The sequence below is a fragment of the Aythya ferina genome (genome assembly GCF_964211825.1).
Source record: "Aythya ferina genome assembly, chromosome: 6".
In the NCBI taxonomy this organism is placed as follows: domain Eukaryota; kingdom Metazoa; phylum Chordata; class Aves; order Anseriformes; family Anatidae; genus Aythya; species Aythya ferina.
This window is the reverse complement of record NC_140303.1, coordinates 18,036,208-18,058,593: the sequence shown is the minus strand read 5'-3', so window position 1 is coordinate 18,058,593 and position 22,386 is coordinate 18,036,208. Positions and strand designations below refer to the sequence as shown.

Genomic DNA, 22,386 nt, shown 5'->3' with positions numbered 1-22,386 from the left:
TAAGAATAAAGAAATCATGACATGATGTACCTATAGCTGGTGGGATTTTGTAAGTCTCCTCGTAAACCTCCTCATGTTCCTCATAGATCTCTTCCTTCTCCTTAAACTCATACTTCTCATAGATATCTTCCTTCTCCTCAGCTTCCTCTTCATACTCCTGTTCCTGAATCTCCTTATATCCCTCAGGTTCTTCAGGTTCCTCATATGCTTCAATTTCTTCATATTCCTCAACCTTCTCAAACTCTTCAATACTTTCGTATGTCTCATACTTCTCATACTCCTCATATGTATATTCATACTTCTCCATGACAGGATCAGGAGCAGGGACTTTCTGGATGAGTTTCTTGGATATTTCAGGCACTTTAGAGACAGTATTATTGTTACTAACTTTACAATAATATTCTTTACAGTTGTTCAAGACCATCCACACAGAACAGAAAATGTGTTTGATAACCACAAGCATAAGTTACTTTAAAATATAAGAACATGCTACTGAAACAGTATATATATTCTAAAAGATTTTAGGAGTGAAGAGGAAAAAAAAATATTTGTACCTTTACTTAGTGCTGGTTCTTTGGGTTTTGGGACAACAGCAGGTACTTTCTCTTCTGCAACAGCTCTTTTATGCACCTCAGGGACTTAAAGATATGGTTTTCTTTTAGCAATTAAAATGAAAACTTAAAGCAGTATAAGTAAAAACAAAAACAAACACAATAAGCAGTGTTATGGTTTTACAATGCAAACATTGATACTGAAGATTTTTGACATAAATTAGAGCAGAAATCTTATATAACAATGACAAAAGTCAGAACGAAGAAGGTCAAAAGTATTTTAGCATATATATTAACAACATTATGGAACATATGTACCTTTCGCAGCAGGAACTTCCACTTTTTTAGGGGGGGCAACAGTCACCTTCTCTTCAGGAACAATTTTCTTAGGCACCTTGGATACTTTAAAGATATGACTGACTTCAGTGTACTTGTTGCACAGTTTTTAAATAAACACAAACCAAGAAGCTTACCAACAGCAGAACAAAAACTTACAGTGTTGTGACAAATATAATGCAAGACAGACATACTAAGGCTCATGCTAAGGTCAACTTGTATGAAGAGTATTATCTATTAATGACACAGCATTTACAAACTGAAATACCTTTGGCTGGTGGAGCTGGCACCTTTTTAGGAACAGGTACTTTCTCTTCAGAAACAGGTTTCTTAGGCATCTCAGACACTTTAAAGATATTATTTTCTTTTTAGAATGTCCTTTACCAGTAATATTAGAAAGACAACAGAATACAACATACATACATACATAATGAAACAACTAATTTGAAGAACATATTTAAAGTATTTCAAAAAGAAATTGAAATAAAAAGACATTTTATATCAATGCGAGACTTCATGAGCAAGTCAAAGCATTTCAGAAATTAATTTTTGCCAGGAATCAGACAGGTATTCTGAGACATCAATACAGAAAGACAGAAGGGACACAAAAATAACATTAACAAACAATATAATATAAATATAGCTAGAGAATGAGACTAACAGCACAGATTGTTTTCTTAGTTATTAATTTATATACCTTTTGATGGAGGAAGCTCCAGCTTCTCAGGAGTGGGTACAGGTATTTTTTCTTTTGGGACTGGTTTCTTAGGAATCTCCAGCTCTTTAAAGATATTATTTTGCAAACACATTTTAAAACTATTTTCAGAGCACCAAAAACATTTAAAAACATGAAACAAGATCACAAACACCCTGATAAGATCATCAAGGTTTACACAGAAAAAGAAATAAAGAAGCATTTTAATCAACTCAAAAGATTACATGGGTAACTTGGAAGAGATGTTGTACCTTTTCCTGGTACAGTTTCCTCTGGAAAAGCTTCCTCTTCTTCAGGCACAACTTTCTGTGGCACCTCATGCACTTTAAAGATATTAAAAACTTTACTCGTGCAACATCCCAAAGAAAACATCACAACACAAAACACAAGGACACCAACTTTAAACTAACAACACTAATAAACATGAGGCAAACTAAATTCATTATTTTTCATTCTTTCCTTAAGAATAGCAAAATGCAATTGGGTTATAAGAATTACATGAGGGTTAGCTCTTTTGCCCAATTCTTAATTACACATCATCATTGGCAACTGTATAACCAACATATGCTACAAATGAGAGGTTGTTGAAGATTTTTAGTCTAAGTTTTTAACGTAAAAACTTGTCAGAGTTTGCTGACAGGGTCCATTTTCTGGTTATTTATAGAGTCCAATGTGCTTTCATTTTATTTTGTGTAAATTTAGCTAATAGTCTTGAAATTTTAACATGCATTCTCAAGGTGCATGTCGGAAAGATCTCTCTGAATTGAAGAATTTCGAGATAAAGTCCCATCGGACATTATTCCAGGAACGTCATTTAATCATTGTTCCTTGGGAACATGAGTTCTGATTAAAGTCTAGAACAAAATGAAAAATCAAGCCCTATCTGCAATCTAGTACTGTTTGCTGGGAAGCAAAAGTGTGCTAGAACCAAGGATCTGACTTTGAATGACTATAAATTGATCTTTAAAAGGAGATTTCTTTGAAATATAAGGAAGCAGAATTATCTGTACACACTGTGAAGTGATATACCTTTAGCTGGAGGAATTTTCTTTACTTTGGGAACTGCAACATGCACTTTTTCTTCTGGGACAGCTGTCTTGGGCACCTCTGGCACTTTAAAGATATTGTTTTGATAAGAAATTTTCAATTATATTTAGACCATCAAAACTCACTTCAAAAAGATAATTAAGATTTACATTCATCTTAAAACAACTAACAGAGATTAAGGTCTTTTAATAAACTGGACAGAGCTCTTTGGTAATTTTCAGGAAGAAATGCTATACCTTTTGCTGGTATCTCTGGAATAGCTTCCTCTTCTTCCTCTTCCTCAGGAACAAAAACAGGTACCTCTTCAGGGGGAGGTCTTGATACTTCTGTCATTTCAAAGATAGTATTTAGTTGTAAGAAGATTAAACAGACGGATGATTTACACAGAAGATGAAGAGTTTAAATTATCAAGTACATTCATCACAAACTGCTATGATACTTCAGTGAAATTCTAATAACAATCATACAGAAACAACAAGAAACATTGTCCACGGGTTCACTTATGAGAAGAGAATAGCTGTTTAATGTTTATCTCTGGAAGATAAATATTGTTTAACTTCTGGAGCAGCTGTTTTTGAAACAGCATGTACATTTAAATAATTCAGGTATGTAAATAACAATTATCTTTTGTTCCTCTCCAAAAAAAGACAGACAATAGTAAGACACAAACATAGACATTTTCAAAGCACAGAATAAGTGTATCACCCATGACAAAAAGAAATGCTCATAACAGTCACAACACAGTGAAGAGGAATGGGTTTGTTACTTGCTGTCTTCTAAAGCCAAAGAAATAAAATTAGAATGACTTGGTTGAATCAGAAATTGGTATACCTTTGGCTGGTGGAAGCTCTTGCACTTTTTTCGTTACTGGGACAAGTACCTTCTCTTCTGGCACAGGTTTCTTTGGTACTTCAGGCACTTTAAAAACAGAGTTGCAGTTTAAGAATTTCATTTTTGAACCACAGTGTAAAGAATCGATAAAAATCGAATGAATCAATATGAATGGCACGAATCAATATAATGGAATGACAAAATGAACTAACAAGAATAGACTCTTCATATTACATTAAAGAGGAAGGGTGAACAAAGAACATTTTGTTTTTTCAAACATTTAGGCAAGAGCTGATATACCTTTAGCTGGTGGGATATCCTTCTTTTTCTTTACAAGGACAGGAACCTGCTCTTCTTGCATAGGTTTCTTTGACACTTCAGGAACTTTAAAGATATTATTGTAAAATGAGTTTAGAATAAGCAGCTAAAACACCTTTACATAAAAGCCAGATACACAAAACAATTTAACACAAACACATAGAACCACCATTCTTAAGATCAATAATCCTTTTGCTTTCATATTGTTTAACATAAGTGAAGATAAATAAAGTCTAGAAGACCTTTCTGATCACAGCTAATACAAGTTGCTATACCTTTAGCTGGGGGAGCTTCCTTTTTCTTTGGCACTTGGACCTTCTTTTCAGGTGCAGGTTTCTTTGGCACCTCAGCCACTTCAAAAACATTATTTTAATTAAAACATAATCCACAAACTATTCAAAACAGAAATAAAACAAAAAAGACAGCAGAACAAATATTTCATATGCGGAGCCCCCTCCAAAAAGAACAGAAAAAGTAATGCATCTAAGATATAGTGTGAATTACAAATTCAGAGAATGTCTGCTAACATCAAGAGATTATATACCTTTTGCTGGAGGAGCTTCTTTTTTCTTCAGAATTGGTATTTTTTCCTCTGGAACAGCCTTCTTGGGCACGTCAGGCACTTGAAAGATACCATTAATATCTTAGGTATTTACTTGGAAATCAACAGGAACATAAATGCAAGCAAGCACCCCTAGCACAAATCCCAAGTACATAACCAAAACATACAGTTATGATTTAAAATGGTTTGAGCCCTAAGACAAAATAAAACAGAAAACAGGTTACTGCTTGTAACCCCATTCTTCCTGCTCAGCCACTAATGCCATAAAAAAAAAAAAAAAAAAAAAAAAAAAAAAAAGTTTTAATTTCAAGGGTTTATCTGTTGCTTAGCGTAAGAAGACAGAGAGTGACTTTTTAGAACCAGCTATTAAAGAAGATCAGGAAGAATTATAGCAGGGAAACTTGCAAAAATACAAATTTAATTTTTTCCTCTAATTTTTGGAGCAAATTAAAATGCTAACAGTGGATGAAAACAAAGATTGCAATAAAAGCCTGCTTGAATTACTTTATTAAATACTTTATGGTTTCACTATTTTTCTCCTTATTTTCCCCCAGAGCTATGATCCTAACATTTCTCAGGCATGTAATGTGCTAATCTTATCAGGTTGAATAAGCCGGTTTTGTGTATATCTTGAATATATATTGCTGATTACATTTTATTTTTCAGATTTTTCCAAGTGCTATCTACATATAAAAAGCAAGCAGATCAAGTTTATCAATTGATTTAACTCTAACACACAACTATAAATATATGACAAGTACCCAGCAGCTTATACCACAATTTGGTGGGTACGGACATTGTATATGAGTGGTATTCTTCAATTAAAATAAAATAAAATAAAATCCTGAATGCTGAAGTAAGTAGATTTTTTCCCTTTAACTACAGTGAGGCAAAAATTTCAATTAAACTTTATCTTAACAGTTTTTGTCTTCCAAAATGGCCAAATATCCATACAAGTTTTATGATGATAGGAGAGTAATCATTTGATCCGAGCATACTGGAGAGAGATTGATGCACGTACGAATTAAACTTAACTGCTAGAATAAAGTCAAGAAAACTTCAGCCAATCCTAATACTTCCTGTTTGGGATAAACTTCAATTTTGCTGTGTGCAGCATGGCCTTTTCTTTACTAGGAAAATGTGCTAATCAATGTATCAAAATTCTAGTACAAACAATGTTAAAAATAGTTTTGAAATTCATTAGTTAGTCAAAAGAAATCCTGAACTTCCCTTTGGAGAAGAAGCACTATGTGATTTGAATTAGGACTGGAAAATATACTCTTTTATGTACTCTTAGATGATTATATAATTTTGGAAAAATAGATATAGTTAGCCTATCTCTTTATGAAGCAAAACTTTATTAGCAAGACCTAGACCAAAGCTAGCTGTCCTCTCTAAGTAGTGAAAATTAACACCATCACTGTATACATTAACCTTAAGGAAAACATCTAAATGTAAGAGATTTAAACTAGATTTAATAGAACTTTTATTGTGTTCCATGACAATATATTGTTCCCTTTCAAAAATAAATATACTAACAACTATAGATTTTCTCAAACATTTCTGAGAGGAAGTAAAAAAGACTAGTGTTCCAAAATCACTTATTTTCAAATACCCCACGTATTTTCTCAATACAAATAATTTTGTTCATGGCACAAAGTTCTTATACACAATTCTAAACATTTCAGAGGCTGATAGTAAAATTTGATCTCAGACAAGGAAAAGATAAATTTAAATTAATTTTTCTTAGTGGGTTATACAGAATTTATGTAAAGAGGAATTAACATTTATGACATAGAACATTTAAATATGTAGAAGTGAAGAGTAGGCATATAGCAGCCCAGCTTGTTTTCTACAGTATATTCTATTCATAAAATGCCTTGGAAAAAGTAAGATGTAAACAAACTGGAACATATGAAACAAAACTTGGATACATTAACTGAAGGAACAGATGCTGTTTTTTCTTCACACAGTTCTAAAATTAAAGTATACCTCTAACTGGTGGGGGAGCCTCCTGTTCATACTGGGGAGCTTCCACCTCCTCCTCTTCATATGGAGGAACTTCCTCTTCATAAAAAGCAGCTTCTTCTTCGTAATGGGTGACTTCCCCTTCATATTGAGAAACTTCATACTGAGGAACTTCTTCATAGGGACTAACTTCTTCATAATGGTGGACTTCCTCCTTGTAATGGATTACTTCCTTCTCATATCTGGTTACTTCTTCATATTGTGGAACTTCTTCCTCTTCATCCTGAGGAACTTCAACATACACTTTTTCTTTTCGGACAACTGTCTTGCGTGCTTCAGGCACTTAAAAAGACATCAATGAAAAGAATCTTAAAATTTAGCATGTAGATCTTACTGACGCTAAGGATCACAAGCATTGTCAAGTAAGAATTACACTAAAGGACAAACATTCCTTAGAAAACAAATCAGTATTATTCTCTGTACATGGAACATATAAGACACAAAAAAAACCATGTAAATCATATTTCAGTACTCTATCCAGTATACCTTTGGCTGGTGCTCTTGGCATTTTTTTAGGAGGAGAAATTGGTACTCTTTCTTCAATGATAGCCCTCTCTGGTACATCAGGCACTTAAAAAATACAGTACATTTATATTTAATAACTTGAAAAAGTGGTGTTTAAGAGCAAAAATATTATTGTCAAAACACATTAAAAATATCTTACAAATACATGGCTGATACATAGAAGACAACCACATATATTGAAACTGGACTTGTAATTATGGAATCAATTAGACTGCTATTCAATACAACAACAACAAACATTTCAAGGTTCCAACGTAAGTATCAGAGATGATTCCTGCTTCATCCTCTGCTGCCAGCAGTGGATTTAAGGTTCCTGATGTGCAGAACTCAAAATCCAAATTCAAACAGCTACAAAATCACTAAATTGCATGTATGTCCTCTGTGGCTGCCATTATCCACAACAGTGACATCTTATACTACCTCAGCAATAGAGCAAGGTCTCAATCACTGCCAACAAAAAATTTGCAAAGGAAACTCCAAATGAAGAAAAACGAGCATATAGAAAAAAATGCTGTGTGAGTGGATGACAATGGATAAGAGTTCTGACCTAATTAAAGGCAAAAGAATTCATTGTTCAATGGGGAAGGCATTGTTTGTCTTCTGTCAATTGCTTTATACAATGATTCTTTATTCAGGCATGACAAGCAACCATTGCCTATAATGGCAGAAAAATTTCCAAAAGATTGATATAAATATGTTTAGTTTGTAAGATTTATTCAGGAAAGAATGCACACTATATTCAAGCAGCATATTCTCTTTTTTTTAGAGCAGCAGTGCATAGGTTTTGTCTTCTGAGGCAGGTCTCATGGGATTTTGTGACCAATATCAAAGGAAACTGAACAAAAAAAATGACTCTAGCATTTTAATGTCTGGGAGACAGCTGGGCTTGCTAAGAGAATAACTTTGGCCTTTTCTTAACAGACCTGAGATATTTTGATATTTAGAGATGGAATCCATTTTGTCAGTGATAGATTTGAGAATTTATGCAGGCTTTTTTCATGGTAGGCTACAGTGAGGGTGAACGGCTACCACGACTTTTGATGTTTGCTGTGGGTGTTAGTTTTAAGGCAATGTGAACAGTGACCACCACCTTAAAGATTTTCTTGCAAAATCCCTCTTGATGTATAATTGTAAAGGTCAGGTACTTGTGCGTTTGAAATCTTAAACTAAAACTGATTGGACCTGGTAACTTCAGTTGATTTGATTACAAAACCTGCATTGTGCATCAGTATCCTTGTCAGGAAACTCAAGTATTTTTTTGATTGTTTTGACCCTGCTACACCACCTCTCTTTGGCATCCTATGGGAGAACTGTTGAATCTGATGTCCTTTTGCTTTGATCCTTCTATTCCAAGAGCAACTAGAATATTATTCCTGCCTTATAGACAGTCAAAGTTCCCCTTTTATCCTTATAATAATCATGATCTGCCTTTACCCTCATATATCTCCAATAGAGAGACTAAATAAATTATTTAACTTCACATTGGTGTGACAATTCATACCGATATGTTCAGAGTGATTGATAATGTTTACCAACAACAACAGGACTGAAAGTAGTAAATATGAGGAATCTTGTGACTCTTTTTCCATAAATCAATAGACTGTTACCCAAAGTAATAGGATAATGAATTAAGAGACTTTCTTCAAAGCCATTGAACTGGTATGTCCAATACATGGGATTGTGCTAAGTGTCTTAGCCAGCTGGGAAACAGAGCAAAGGTAAAGGCTGCTGCTTTGACTTTCAGATTTAGGTTGGAAATTGCTGTCACAGAAGAGGAAAACACACACTTTCTTTTCAGAAGAGGAAAGCATGTTAATTTAAATAAGAAAAAGGCTGCCCTGTTTTTCCTCAAAGGTCTGAGAGGTGTCAAGATTTGCAAAGGATGGGCTAGTGAAAGGGTTGGTCTTCAACTATGACAAAAGCAATAAGCCAAGAGGGAAAATTTCAGACTTTTGTGAGAATGGAATGCTATTCTGGAATCCCTTGGGTACCTTTAGTACTCTACAACACACACCTTTGGGATAAACCAGTTACTGGTGATTTGCATTGGACAAAAATTTATGATTGGCTGTTTTTTTTTATTTTATTATTTTTTCTTTTTTTTGGGGGGTGGGGGGGATATTTTGCTAAGTAGTTGAAAATTTGTAAATTTGGACACAGAATCTTTTTAGTCTGTTCATACCTGTGTATGAAATCTCCTCTTCTGTGTGAAGAGAAATGGATACTTCCTCTGACATAGCCCAGCGTTCTTCTTCTGTTGGTACTTCAAAGACAGAGTCCAACTTTAACATTTTTTCTCTGGTGCAATATTGTGTACAATAATAAATATCCCATTAAGTGTTTCTTAGAAAACTAATTATTATTTCATGACACCTCCCACACCCAGGGTAATTGGGGAAAATGTAGTGTTTTTCAAAGGCACTGTTAAGGTTCATTTGGGACGATGCTGAGGCAGTAGAACTCTAAGTAACATGCCAGTGGCAGGTTTAAAGCTCTGAGCTTTAGGGAAGTCAGTTCATAGATTAATCCATGGGCAGGAATACCTTCTGGTGGTGGTGACACTTTTCTTTTTGGAACTGCAATGGATACTCTTTCTTCTCTGATAATTTTCTTTGGCTCTTCTGGCACTTTAAGAAAGAGTAGTTGTAAGAATACTAAATTCTAAAAGGAGTAACACGCTTCCATACAAAGTTCATATAAAAGAATTAAGGGCAAACAATTATGGGGAAATAGTGCATGTTTACATATCAAGGATACTTCTCTTACAATAAACACAACAATTACACTGAACATACAAAGATAAAGACATTTAATTCACAGAGAAAATGATCAGCTGAAATTTTAATGCATAGTAGCTATATATGCATTAAGTATTTTGTATAGGATTAGTTTGTTTTTTTTTTTTTTTCCAAGAAAAAATTCCCTAGGTAAATTTGATGTTTTGAAAGACCTTGCAAGTTTAGTAACAGCAAAAATATCATCAAGCGTTAATATTATAAGATACTAAAATAATACATAAAATATTAGAATAAGAAATACAGAGACAGAATGGAAATGCAAATCACATCATAAAGCAAACAGCATATTGACACAACATGAAGATACAAAGATGGAGATGAAGGTGAGATGTCTCCAGGCTCTTCAGAAACATTACTTAATCACAAAAGACCACATATAAAGTATACATTACAAAATAGCTTTTCAAATACAAGAAAATCACAGAAGCAGAAGACGTATTTCTAAGTCTGAAACCCTCCACTTTGAATATTGACTATGTTATAAAACATTGATTGTTTTTTCCTAGATGTGTTGATATTTATTGAATAAATTGTCTTCGCTGAGTAAATGTCTTCATTCAGCTTTCCAAAGCTCTTAAGCAGATAGTGTAATCAATTAAGTTACTAGTAGCTTAGAAAATGCAAGGAATGCAGGTGTGTGACTGTTCTCCATTACCTTCTGCATTTTTTTTGCAAGGGAGATGACAAAACTGTGTTTAATTTAAAATCAAGTTGGGAGAGCCTGGGGAGAGCCTTGTATTACCAGGCAGATGATGAATATGATGCATGCATACATCTGATATTTAGAAGCCTTCTCTACATTCAAAAGAACTTATATACCTTTAGCTGGTGGAACTGCCACTTTCTGTGAAACTGGAACACGAACTTTCTCTTCTGGCAGAGTCTTCTTGGGCACTGCTGGCATTAAATTTATTTATTTATTTATTAAACAAATGTTTATTTTAAAAGATTTTGAATTAATCACAGTTTGCTAACATGATCAGATGACAAAACACAAAAGCAGAGACGTGACAATTCTTTAAGTCAAATAAAGAAACGACAGCAAACATTGAAACAACTTGTTTTGTTACAATCAGACATTACAAATATAAATCAGTATTCCGAAACAAGACTTCTCTTGTGTAGCTCTGAAAAATTATATACCTCTTTTGGGTGGAGCCTCATCTTTTTTAGCAACTGCAACTTTTTCTTCTGTGATAATTTTCCTGTGCACTTCAGTCATTTAAAAAGAATAAGAATATTTAATTGTAGTATTTTAAATGCAGATATATTTGATTTTTCTACTTCATCTGCCTTTTTTTTTTTTTTTTTTTGTAAAAGAAAATGCTAAAGAAACTTCAATAACAAAAATAAGACACTGAAAAAGAGCGTACTTTACAGGCACAGTGCAAACAAAGCAGAGTAAATAACCAAAAGAATGGGAAGATGCAGACAGATTTCAGATACTAATAAAACCAAATTTATCTATGTAAAATGCCTAAATACAAGTACTACAAGACTGACCAAAAATACTCCATGACGTCATTCTCTGTTTACCTTTGGTTGAGGGAGTTACTTCAAAATCTCTCTCGAAAATGGACACTTGTTCTTCTGGAGGTTCTTAAAAAAGATTGTGCATCTTTAGAAAATTGGATTGATCTCACCAAAAGGCATAACATTAAAGATGAAATAGCTTATAAATTCCATTAGCAAGACAGAGAACACAGTCCACATTGTAAACAAACAGACATAAGTACATGTTTAATGTTGAAGAAATTTGATATTGATGTTGACGAAAATTGGTATGATATATCTATTTATAGATATATATCATGATATATGTCAAAGAAAGAATGCAGCAGTAAAGTCATTATTATTATATATATTTTTTTCAACAGGAGCAAACCACTGATATACCTCTTGCTGGTGGAGCCTCCACTTTCTTAGGAACAGGGATCAGTACTTTCTCTTTAGGAGCTGCTTTCTTATGAACTTCAGGTACTTCAGAAAAATAAGTAAGATGGAAAGTTGAGAAATAATATTAAACTGCTTTATTTGTAATTGTCTATTACCTTTTTCTTTTTTTAAACTAGTAAAATTTTACTGAGTTATCACAAACTTTTCATAGTACAAGATGGAATTTGAGACAACCATTCATCACTGAAAGCAGACATTGCACATGTCAACATAGAAAGACAGCAAGGCAAACAATACCCCCTTGGAAGAAACAAGAATACATGACCCAGATGAGGAACTGTTTTATACCTTTAACTGCTGGAGCTTCCTGAGGGGCAGCTGGAATTTTTGGTTCAGGGACCACTCTCCTAGGCTTCTCAGTCACTTTAAGAGATTACAATACATAGTTTTACAAAGAGGAAAAGTACCACTTTAACATGCATGCTTTCCTTAATATATTAAAAACAATACACACACACACACACACAAAAACAACTAGAGAAACGTGTAGTGACAACACTCAGACTGATGAAACAAGGAACACTGAAACAATCAATATTTCATAAATGAAATTAATGTGTACCTTTAGTGGGTGGGACCTCCTCTCTTTTAGGAAGAGTTACCTTCTCCTCTATGTAGTAAGACTCTTCTTCGGTCACTTGAAAATAGTAAAATAAAGATACTTGAATTTCAGTATTTGACATTTATTACTGTCTTTATAGCCTTTGTAAGTAATAAAATACTTGATAAGACAAGAATAAGCAGTGTGCATTACTAAAAGACACCCCTGGAATTACTAGGTTACAAAAACTAGATTCAAACCCTCCTGCTTCCTCTGAAGCCAATAAAACAGAATCACAGAATTTCCTAGGTTGGAAGAGACCTCAAGGTCATCGAGTCCAACCTCCAACCTAACGCTAACAGCCCTCCACTAAACCATATCCCTAAGCTCTACATCTAAACGTCTTTTGAAGACTTCCAGGGATGGTGACTCCACCACTTCCCTGGGCAGCCTGTTCCAGTGCCTCACAACCCTTTCAGTGAAGAAGTTAACAAGTCCAAGCAATTTAAACAGAACTGAGACTGAGCTCCTATCTTGTATTTCTGTGGAATTTGAAAATGTTCAGCATTTAAAATGCCAGATCAGCACTTTCCATTCCTCTGCTCACTAGTTCACTAATATTAGAATTTGTCTATTTTGAGAAACTCTCTCTCCCAGATATTGAGAAATTTTTTTGGCTAAAGCTATCCTTTGTAAATACTTTCTATGGTGTCACCTGTAAAGGTAATTGAGGCAATCAGTGTATGTTACCACCAATAAATTTACACGCGGAAACAATTTAGTCATTTTGCCATGAAACAGCCTGAGGAAACAGTACATCATGATATTCTGAAGAGACTTTACTTCATTTGAGAAACAAGGTGAAAAAGTAATTTTCAATAGAGATTTTTCTTGTAAAAAATAGTGAAGGGCTGATAATTCTCAACACCTAAGAGATAACTTATTATTTTCACCCTATTAAAACAGGATTAACCACAGTTTTCAGAAGCAAGTCAAAGAAATTGTAGACATTCATAGTGTTAAAGTTTGTAAGATATGAAACTTAAGGCGTATTTATTCAGTAGTAAATTTTCCTTCTAATTAGACTAAATTAGAATCTATGATATTTTTGATAAAAAATAAAAATCTGTTTGCTTCTGCCTAGTATTCTTGAATTGTGGTCATACCTTCAGAGATCTCCTCTCTGTGAATGGAAATAGATACTTCCTCCATTTCTTCTTCAGCCCATTCTTCAACTGTTGGTTCTTTAAAGAAAATACTTAGTTTTAGGGTTTTTCTTGGATGTATCAGTGGATGGGCAAGAAGATCAAGAAAAGTTCTGCATGACACTGGCAGATATGCATACTATACAGAAACTTGCAGAAGTTTCAGAAACTATACAGAAACTATGCATACTATACAGAAGCTCACCTTCATTCAAGGCCAGGCTTGATGCGGCTCTGGGCAGCCTGCTCTAGTAGCTGGCAACCCTGACCAGAGCAGGTGGGTTGAAATTAGATGATCTTTAAGTTCCGTTTCAACCTAGGCCATTCTATGATTCATTCTATGAAACTGCCATGCACACACATAAGTATGACTTGCACTAAATGATGTCTGTTATGCATGCCCCATGTACCCTATTGTGTGGTGTTATCTGTCTCAAATATCTTTCACTGGTCAATGGTCAGTACATCAGAATGCCTTAACTCCCCAAACCTCTCCATCACAACAACTGATGTGGGGAGACAAGGGCAAAAGAATTAGATGTTTTTCATTGATCCTGCTACATAAAAATAAGAGGGACAAAACCAAGATCATAAGGATAGGTCAAGTAGTGAAAGGAAAACCTGGCATACGTATATCTACAAATATGACTGCATGGGGGAAAACATCAACTTGTTTGAGGGTAAAAGGTTGACAAGCAGGGAACAGAAATTAACAATATATCTATCCATATGAATATATGTACTTGCATGTTCATATTTGACAGGGATAACTTCACAGAATCAGATAATCATCTAGGTTGAAAGATACCTCCAAGATCACCTAGTCCAACCTCTGACTTAACACTAAGTCCTCCACTAAACTTCCATAACTCTTTTTAAAAATTATTTTTATTTTTCAAGAGAATATGTTAATTGTATTGACTGGCAAGTCATTAATGGGATAGGAAAACAGTCACAATGTTGATATTGGATATCTCGAAACAGATCTTTGTTGGAATTATGCCAACTTAAAATAAGTGATCTCAACCTCCCTTGCATATGAGAATCTGACCTAAAAGAGCTAGTGAGAAGCTAAAGCTGAAGAGAACATAGTACTGCTACCTATCTGCAGGGCTCCAGAGAACATTGTAGGGATTATAAGAAATTCATAGTTACATTCCTAAGTAGTGGAGTCTAACCTCAACACTATACACCTACACATACATCTTACTGTGATTTCATGAGAACTTGATCCTAAGATCATTGTGTTTGGTGGTAGAGTTTCCATTCATGTCAGTGGGGTGGGATCCTGGCATTCAGGACTGAAATGGTAAGTGGCACTCAGAGGATCTTAACTGCCTGCAAGTCCATAAAGTATTCCACTAGAAAACTTATTCAAGGTAAATAACAAATCCTTTTTTTTTTTTTTTTTTTTTTTTTTTTGATCTTGGTTTTAGAACAACAGACTTCTAGTACAAGTTTCTCACTAGTGTTTGTTTATAGAATACCTTCAGGTGGTGGAATTTCCTCTGGAATGGCTACAGATATTCTTTCTTCTGTTGTGAATATTCTTTCTTCAAAAGTTGCTTTCTTCTGCACTTCAGGCACTTTGAAAGACAATAACATTAAATGGATGAATTTCTAATCCCAGTGTGGAAGCAATGTTGCAAGATGCTAAATCTAAGTTTCCAAAGAATTGTTTCAGGGCGTTGAGCAAATAACATATAACAGAGATTCAACATTTACAAATAATATTTTTGTAAGTACTGAACAACACATACAAAATAATCCATTGATGAATTGTCACAAAATCAGTACAACACAATTCACAGAGCAAGCAGAAATCAATGACTGAAAACAACACAGAACATACACCACACAGAAGTTGAGAAATGGCATATTCTTTCATTCTACTGGAAAGCGTACCTTTAGCTTGAGGAGCTTCAACTTTCTTAGGAACAGCAGGAAGTACTTTTTCTTTAGGGACAGATTTTTTAGGAACTGCAGGCACTTAAAAAAAAAAAAGTGTTCAGTTTTAGGATTTAGAAAGTGCAAAACTGGCAAAGGAAACATAACAGAAATGTATTATTGAAAAAGAAGATTGCACATGGACATATTCTGTTTATAAAACACAACAGCTGAGCAAATTGAAGGAAATATTGAAGTTCTGAAGACTACAATAAACAATATTGTACCTTTTGCAGGTGGAGCCTTTTCTACTTTGGGAGCATATGGTAGTTTTTCTTCTGGAGCTGTTTTCTTGGGTACTTCTGGCACTTCAGGTATATTAATTAAAATAATATTAAATAACTCAAATTACAGGTGTTTTAAGACTACATCTAAAGGACTGACAAAACTGACACAAAAGGTACATAGCTAATATAACTGAAGTACAACCAAAACCAGATTTACTTAACAATCAAAATGAAAATTTACCCACACAATCAAGATGTTTAAGATAACAAGAAAAGAGCGATATTCTATTTAGGTATACCTTTAGGTGGTGGAGCTTCTTCTCTTTTTGGAACAGCAATTTTTTTCTCTGGGGGAGCTCTCTTGGGCACCTCTGGCACTTAAAAAAGATAAAATGTAAGACAACTGAATTCTGTTTTTGGAAGATATACTTTTTGAAAAATCTACTGTTTTTGAAAGATTCTACTTTTGAAAGATGCCTTATAGAAAGGCATTTGTTTAGAAGGATACCAAGAAACACCACAGAACACATAAATAATACACTTAACATGGAAAGATATAAGATGATCAACAAATATTTGAAAAAAAATATTAAACTATTCACTGGAAAGTGTTTTGAAACAGATTTATTAACTGAAGAAAGAGCTGTTCAAGTACGTTACCTGACCTTAAAAAGTGTTATATATGTACAAACAATTATAGTTTAAATATATATACATATATATGTACTTTTCTGACACAGGTAGGTTAAGAACAGCGACAAAAACAACAACAGAAACAGATATTTAAGTATAGTCCATCACCAAGTATACCTTTCGCAGGTGGAAGTTCTTCTCTAGGAGCAGGAACATGTACTTTTTCTTCAGGAACAGGTATTTTAGGCACTTCAGGCACTTTAAAGATATTAAAATGTGTTTCAGTATTCTTTCCAATGTTTTTGAGTTTGTCTTCGGTAAGAACAGACATATAACATAGCACACAAAGTCTACATACACATGTTTAGAAGTTAGAACAATAGTACAGGGCTGGTAAAAGTCCACTTTCAAAAGATGCTGTACCTTTTGCTGGGGGAGACACTTCCTTTCTAGTAACAGCAACTTTCTTTTCTGGAACGTGTTTCTTCGGTACCTCAGGCACTTTAGAAAGCATTGTCAAAGTGAGAGAACTTTAGTTTTTGTAACACTTATCCAGATTTCAGTGACAAAATTGCTTTATAAAGCATAATATCTGGACAAGCAGCTGAGCACCACAGCACAATACATCGTACAACCTTTTGGACATGCAGCATGTATTGTCTTTACTTAGGAGAGACAATAAAATACAGTATAAAATATCAATATTAATATTAATGTACTATCATCTTTCATGGCACTGTATTGAAGGAAAAACACTCTACACTTATCTGCAAAAGCCACACAATCTAAATACAAACAAGCACAAAATTGTTAGGAAAGGAAAGAGCCAAAGCTGAGACACCTAAGCACTGTAAATAACGTTATAGAACAAAGCAAAAAAAAGAGAAAAGAGATAGTGCAGAGACAAAACCACATAAACATCAAATTCATAAATACATTCAAGACAACTTAAAAAACATATAATGAAAGAAAATAACTTTTTTTTTCTTTTGTTTGTTTGTGTCTAGGGCAGTAGAAATACCTTTAGCTGGTGAAACTTCTTTTGGGACAGGAACAGGCTTTCTTTCTTCTGGGACATGCCTCTCTGGTATCTCAGGCACTTTGAAGAGAGAAGTGGTGAACATTTAGAAGACCGAAAATATTTAGTAAATCACTGTAGGCTGCCTTCAACATGCTGGGTAAGCAAACACAGTATGTCAAAAAATATGTTGTTTTATCAGACAGATGCAACAGTCTCATGTAAAAAAAAAAAAAAATCAAACAATTAATTAAAGCAGTCATGAAGAAGCAGAGGTTAGAAATGCAGTAGGTATAGAACTTTTGGGAGTAGACCCATAGTGAAATGGAATGATCTGAATTCTAATATGCTGTTCTTTGGTAAAGAGTAGTACAGCCAAATAAGATGAAAGCTCCAAAAAATTAGGCACGTGATGATGATATTGTTCACCTTCATCATGAGGGATCTCTGGTTCTGCAGAAATGACCTCTTCTTCTTCTTCCTCCTCTGTGACTTCCTTACGTGCTGCAATAGGAATTTGAAAGATGTTAAATTTGGAGATATGAAATGTCAACATCTGTAGTAAATCTGAAATATTTTAGGAAGATACTATGTGTATCCAGTACACCAAGGTCCACTGAAACACATACATTAATATGTTTAAAAAAAGGCAGCCAGAAAATTAACAGCATGTGCAAATCTGACAGTGAGTTTTGATTGTCAAATGAATTCAAAATGTTTTTTAAAATCTTAAACATTAACTTCTCATTATCTACCTTCAATTGGGTAAACAGCTTCAAAGAATCTTTCTTCAACTGTCTTCTCACGCTCTGTTGGCTCTTCAAAGAAAAGCATTTTAACAAGGTAAAATAGCTTAGATGTTAACATCTGTTAATCTAAAGAAAACAGGCTACATAACACAACAAACAAAAAGAAGCAATGCATATTGAAACATAAATGTACAATATGTCTAAATATGTAATTTGCCACATATAAAAATAGATTTAAAGAAAGTATAGCAAGGTAGATTTTTTTGTTTAATGTTATTTTTCATTGTATTTAAATTTATTTATTTATTTATTTATTTATTGGGGGGTGTACAGCTTTTTGGTTTTGTACATACCTGTGACATATGAGTACTCTTCTTCTCTGTGGACAGAAACCGACATCTTTTCTTCTGAAACAGTCCATGTTTCTACTGTCGGTACTTTAAAGATAGGATTTTGGTTTAGTATTTTATATCCTAGATCCACAGTAGTGGTAGAAAGCATTTGAGTTTTTACAAAATCTCTATCTGTATTATGTACTTAAATCTTAGACATATTTAGACAGTCAGTATTCACATTCTAAAATACTGAACGCAAAACAAGCATAACAAGTAAAAATGTAGTATCCATTAAGAGTGTAAAGAAACAGACACTTTTAACCCCAGAATTTAAAATATACGCATGCACAGACTTTCAGAACTGGTGTATCAGAATAACACCAAAGGCGTTTCTTCAAAGAAGTGTTGGGACACAGGGCCATTATTATGTAAGCATATGTCAGCAGGCAGAGAATATGAAGAGAAAAAAGTAAGTCACGCTGCAATATCCTGCCAGTTATTTAAAGATGAATCACAAGGCCAATCACAAATCCTTTAAACAATGCAACTAGTCACAGCATGACCAGTACAAAAATTCAGGTACATAAACAGCCATACAAAATCACAAGAGATGCAAGAGTACTCAGGGTGCTGGTGAAAACAAACTGTAGTTGAAAGACGTTGATCTGTACCTTCCTTTTTCATAACTTTTTCTTCAATTATCATTGAAGGTTTTGGTGGTGGAATTTTCTTTGTTACTGTTGACATTAAATTCGGTTAATCAGTCATATATTTGTCAACAAGATCAAAATAAATCTACAGCTATTTAGGAATAATGCTGAAAATACAAAAAAAAAAACAAAACACTTGACAAACATAATCAAGCTCAGCACCTAAGCCAGGCTCTTCAGAACTGTGCAAAGCAACAGAATGAATGTGTTTGCTTCATTGATTTTATTGCTGCCTTCTAAAGGGGGTGGGTAGCTCAGGATATATGACAGAAGGTCATATCCTGATATATTCTGAATTCTATTCAACAGACTCCAGCTGCAGAATGGTAAATGCTATACAAGAAGAGTGAGTTACAAAGAGAATAAGGATGCATCTTTATTTCAAACATTTATTCAAGACACCCTGGCAGACAAGTCAAGGTGGAAAGCTGAGGAAGACAGGGATTTCACGTCTTGAGCTGAGTGGAACGTATTTTGTCACTTGATGTAAATCTACACTCCCTTCCTGTTTTAAAGCATTCAATGTTAATATCTACATTTTCTATTCCACCCCCCCTCCCCCTTTTTTTTTGTGTCTTCTTTTTACACAATTCAGCAGAAGCTTTTACTAGAGCTGTTTCAGGCTGAAAAATTGTTCTGATCCATGTTAATTGAAGACAAAGCATATGCAGATCACCTAAGTAACAACAACTGCAACTTTCATGTAAAGATGACACTAAACAGTATGACAGTTAAACAGTAGTTACCCTCAGCCCGTTTGACTTTTTCTTCTGCAACCCTCTGAGTGGTAATCTCAACTTTTTCTTCAACAGGTTTCTTGACAACTGTAAGTGATTAATATATATTTATCATTTAAATCATCTTGCAAATTATTTTCTAGGCATAAAACAGGTAGAACTGGATATCTCCCCCTTCTCCCTCCTCTGCTTAAGATGTGATAAACTTTGTGTATCCAATACATTACTTAGGGTATTGTTTGCTTTGTTTGCTACAATAATGGTAAAGGTACATGTGAAACAGGTGATATGGCCCACTTTCCCCGAGAGATATGCAGTGATTGGAGGATGCTTCTCAGAAGTGCAGCTTTCACTGGCTAAAAAGCACCACCCAGGCCCAAGGCTAATATATAGTGAGGAGGAAAGACAACCAAAGCTTAGATTGATTTTGCTAGCAATTCTTGGTTTGCTTCAACCACCCTTGCCAGTATTCTCTCTCCGCTGGAAAATCTGTGGTGGAAGAAGAGGAAGGTTTGCCATGCCCCTTGGTCATGTAACTGTCCAACATGAGGAAAATTCCTATTCAAGGAAATCTGAATAGCGATCACAGTTCAGCTTGAAGGGAATGCATTAGAGAGAGAAATTTGAATGTTGCTGTTAGTTTTGCAGGAAAGTCATACCTTTACGAACTGTTACTTCTTTCTTTTCTTTCTTTTCTGCTGTAATTGCTGGAGGCTTCTGCTCAGGAACAGGCATCTTAGGAACTTCAACCACTTTAAAAATAAAAACAATTCTTAATGATGCAAAATGCATTGTCTAAGGGCTTACTAAGGACAGAAGTAATTAGTTATGCAATTATATGATTATGAAGTTGAAACGTACACTGAGTTTTGAAGATCTAACTGTAGCAGTAAAATTTTTCGTTCATTTTTGTGTTTGACATTTTCTCATCAGAACCATTTTCTGGTCCTAGAGGCATACACATTACTACCACCTTAGACAGTTAAAGCATACAAGGACTTGCAAAATTATCCAGTTATTAACATCAAAAAATTGATATCTGAAACATCTAACCTAAATCAAGTATATGTAGAATGCATGAAAATGATAGGAGAAATAACTAAAAATAACACATAACCTTACAAACTAGAAATTCACATTAAGTTTTAAAGATGCTCCAATCTGTGAAGTCCACTGGTAATCATATTATAATGTATCACTTTCTATCTGCACCTATATCTTGCCATACCACGCTCCTTGTATTGTCAAGTAGCAATCACGACTTGGCAGCATATTAAAGTTCAAACTGTAAGATAATAAAAACTCTTTTATACCTTCTTCATGAATGACTCGTGTTTCTTCATAAGCCACTTCTCTTTTCTCATAAGCTTCTCCCCATTCCTCTTCCCCTTCATCATAACCTTCTTCCTTGAAATAATAATCATGCTCTTCTCCATAATCTTCTTCCCATTCTTCATAAGGCTCTTTGGACTTTTCATATATTTCCTTTTTTTCTTCATGAATCTCTTCTTTCCTTGCCATAGATGTTATTTTGACCTCTTTGGGCTTCTCTGGCAGAACCTCAGGAACTTAATAAATAAATAAATAAATAAAATATAGCCTGGAATCTGCAAGGTGTATTGGATGATCACAGTTAATGAAATGATTTCTCCCTTACAGACAGTTTAAGTGCCTCTTCCCCCCCCCCCCTTTTTTTTTTCCCCCAGCAGTCCTAATCAGCTTGGATTTTAAATGCGTATGTGTTTAACATATAGAAAGAAATCAAACAGACGTCTGTTCCAGAAGGTAAATTTACTATTCTTAAGATACTTTTTTTGTTGTTTGTTTTTTGAATTTACCTTTAGGTGGTTGGACGTCTTCAGGACCCTTTTTAACCACCTTTTTGGTGACTTTCTTTACTGAAACCTTCTTTTCTGAAAAAAAAAAAAAAAAAAAAAAAAAAAAAAAGTAAAATTTTAATTAAAACAAACCAAAACAATGCAGTTATAATTAAACATATACATGCTATCCAAGTACTTTAAAAATTCTTACCTGGCTTCTTTTCCTCTGGTGGTGGAACAAGAGGCAGAAGAATAGGAATAGGGGTAGCTTATGAGAAAAACAAAATATTTAGAATAAAGCCTTGGAAGTATTTCTTCAAGTCTTCTTGAAGAAATATCTTAGTGCATTTGGAAAACAGGCAGAGGAGATTATTTTATTGCAACTATGAATAAAAGGAAAAATGGCGCTCATTCTGACCATCCACTGTATCTGGAACAATATATTTTGAATGCGAATCTCCAGTCTACTGTTATTTGAACCCCAGCCCTTCACAGCTTTGTTTTCTTTCCTGCCATCATTCTCCTATCTTTTCTGATAGTAATTCATCTAAATATCAGTCTTTTCCCTCCTGCTGTCACTCCAAGCATTTACAAAATTGGCATGGAAATGTAACTTAGAAGAATGCATTTCTCAATCTATACTAAATGATTGAATCTAGCAGAAACATTTGTAATATTTGTAGTCTGTAGAAGAATAACAGAGCCTGGGTAGAGAAGTCCACTGACAATACACATGCAAACTGTTTATTCTGTCTTCAAAAGACTGTCGTTTATTTTCCATTTATGATTATTGTTAA

At 34.2% G+C, this 22,386-nt stretch overlaps 1 protein-coding gene across 1 annotated transcript in view; it reads right to left on the bottom strand.

Moving 5' to 3' along the window:
- TTN (titin) overlaps nt 1–22,386 on the bottom strand; it is a 243,431-nt gene that overhangs the window by 130,659 nt on the left and 90,386 nt on the right. The window contains exons 106-137 of the mRNA XM_084523042.1: nt 21,801–21,857; nt 21,608–21,682; nt 21,083–21,337; nt 20,429–20,521; nt 19,779–19,856; nt 18,994–19,059; nt 18,341–18,424; nt 17,994–18,056; nt 17,668–17,742; nt 17,242–17,319; nt 16,644–16,721; nt 16,398–16,478; nt 15,887–15,964; nt 15,319–15,402; nt 14,901–14,999; nt 13,375–13,452; nt 12,230–12,304; nt 11,956–12,030; nt 11,608–11,691; nt 11,248–11,310; nt 10,855–10,923; nt 10,531–10,608; nt 9,457–9,540; nt 9,096–9,176; nt 6,875–6,958; nt 6,353–6,670; nt 4,343–4,420; nt 4,074–4,151; nt 1,156–1,233; nt 870–953; nt 555–638; nt 31–360 (exon numbers count right to left, since the gene is read on the bottom strand). Coding sequence (XP_084379168.1) covers nt 31–360; nt 555–638; nt 870–953; nt 1,156–1,233; nt 4,074–4,151; nt 4,343–4,420; nt 6,353–6,670; nt 6,875–6,958; nt 9,096–9,176; nt 9,457–9,540; nt 10,531–10,608; nt 10,855–10,923; nt 11,248–11,310; nt 11,608–11,691; nt 11,956–12,030; nt 12,230–12,304; nt 13,375–13,452; nt 14,901–14,999; nt 15,319–15,402; nt 15,887–15,964; nt 16,398–16,478; nt 16,644–16,721; nt 17,242–17,319; nt 17,668–17,742; nt 17,994–18,056; nt 18,341–18,424; nt 18,994–19,059; nt 19,779–19,856; nt 20,429–20,521; nt 21,083–21,337; nt 21,608–21,682; nt 21,801–21,857 — 3,165 coding nt within the window. The remainder of the gene's footprint in view (nt 1–30; nt 361–554; nt 639–869; nt 954–1,155; nt 1,234–4,073; nt 4,152–4,342; nt 4,421–6,352; nt 6,671–6,874; nt 6,959–9,095; nt 9,177–9,456; nt 9,541–10,530; nt 10,609–10,854; nt 10,924–11,247; nt 11,311–11,607; nt 11,692–11,955; nt 12,031–12,229; nt 12,305–13,374; nt 13,453–14,900; nt 15,000–15,318; nt 15,403–15,886; nt 15,965–16,397; nt 16,479–16,643; nt 16,722–17,241; nt 17,320–17,667; nt 17,743–17,993; nt 18,057–18,340; nt 18,425–18,993; nt 19,060–19,778; nt 19,857–20,428; nt 20,522–21,082; nt 21,338–21,607; nt 21,683–21,800; nt 21,858–22,386) is intronic.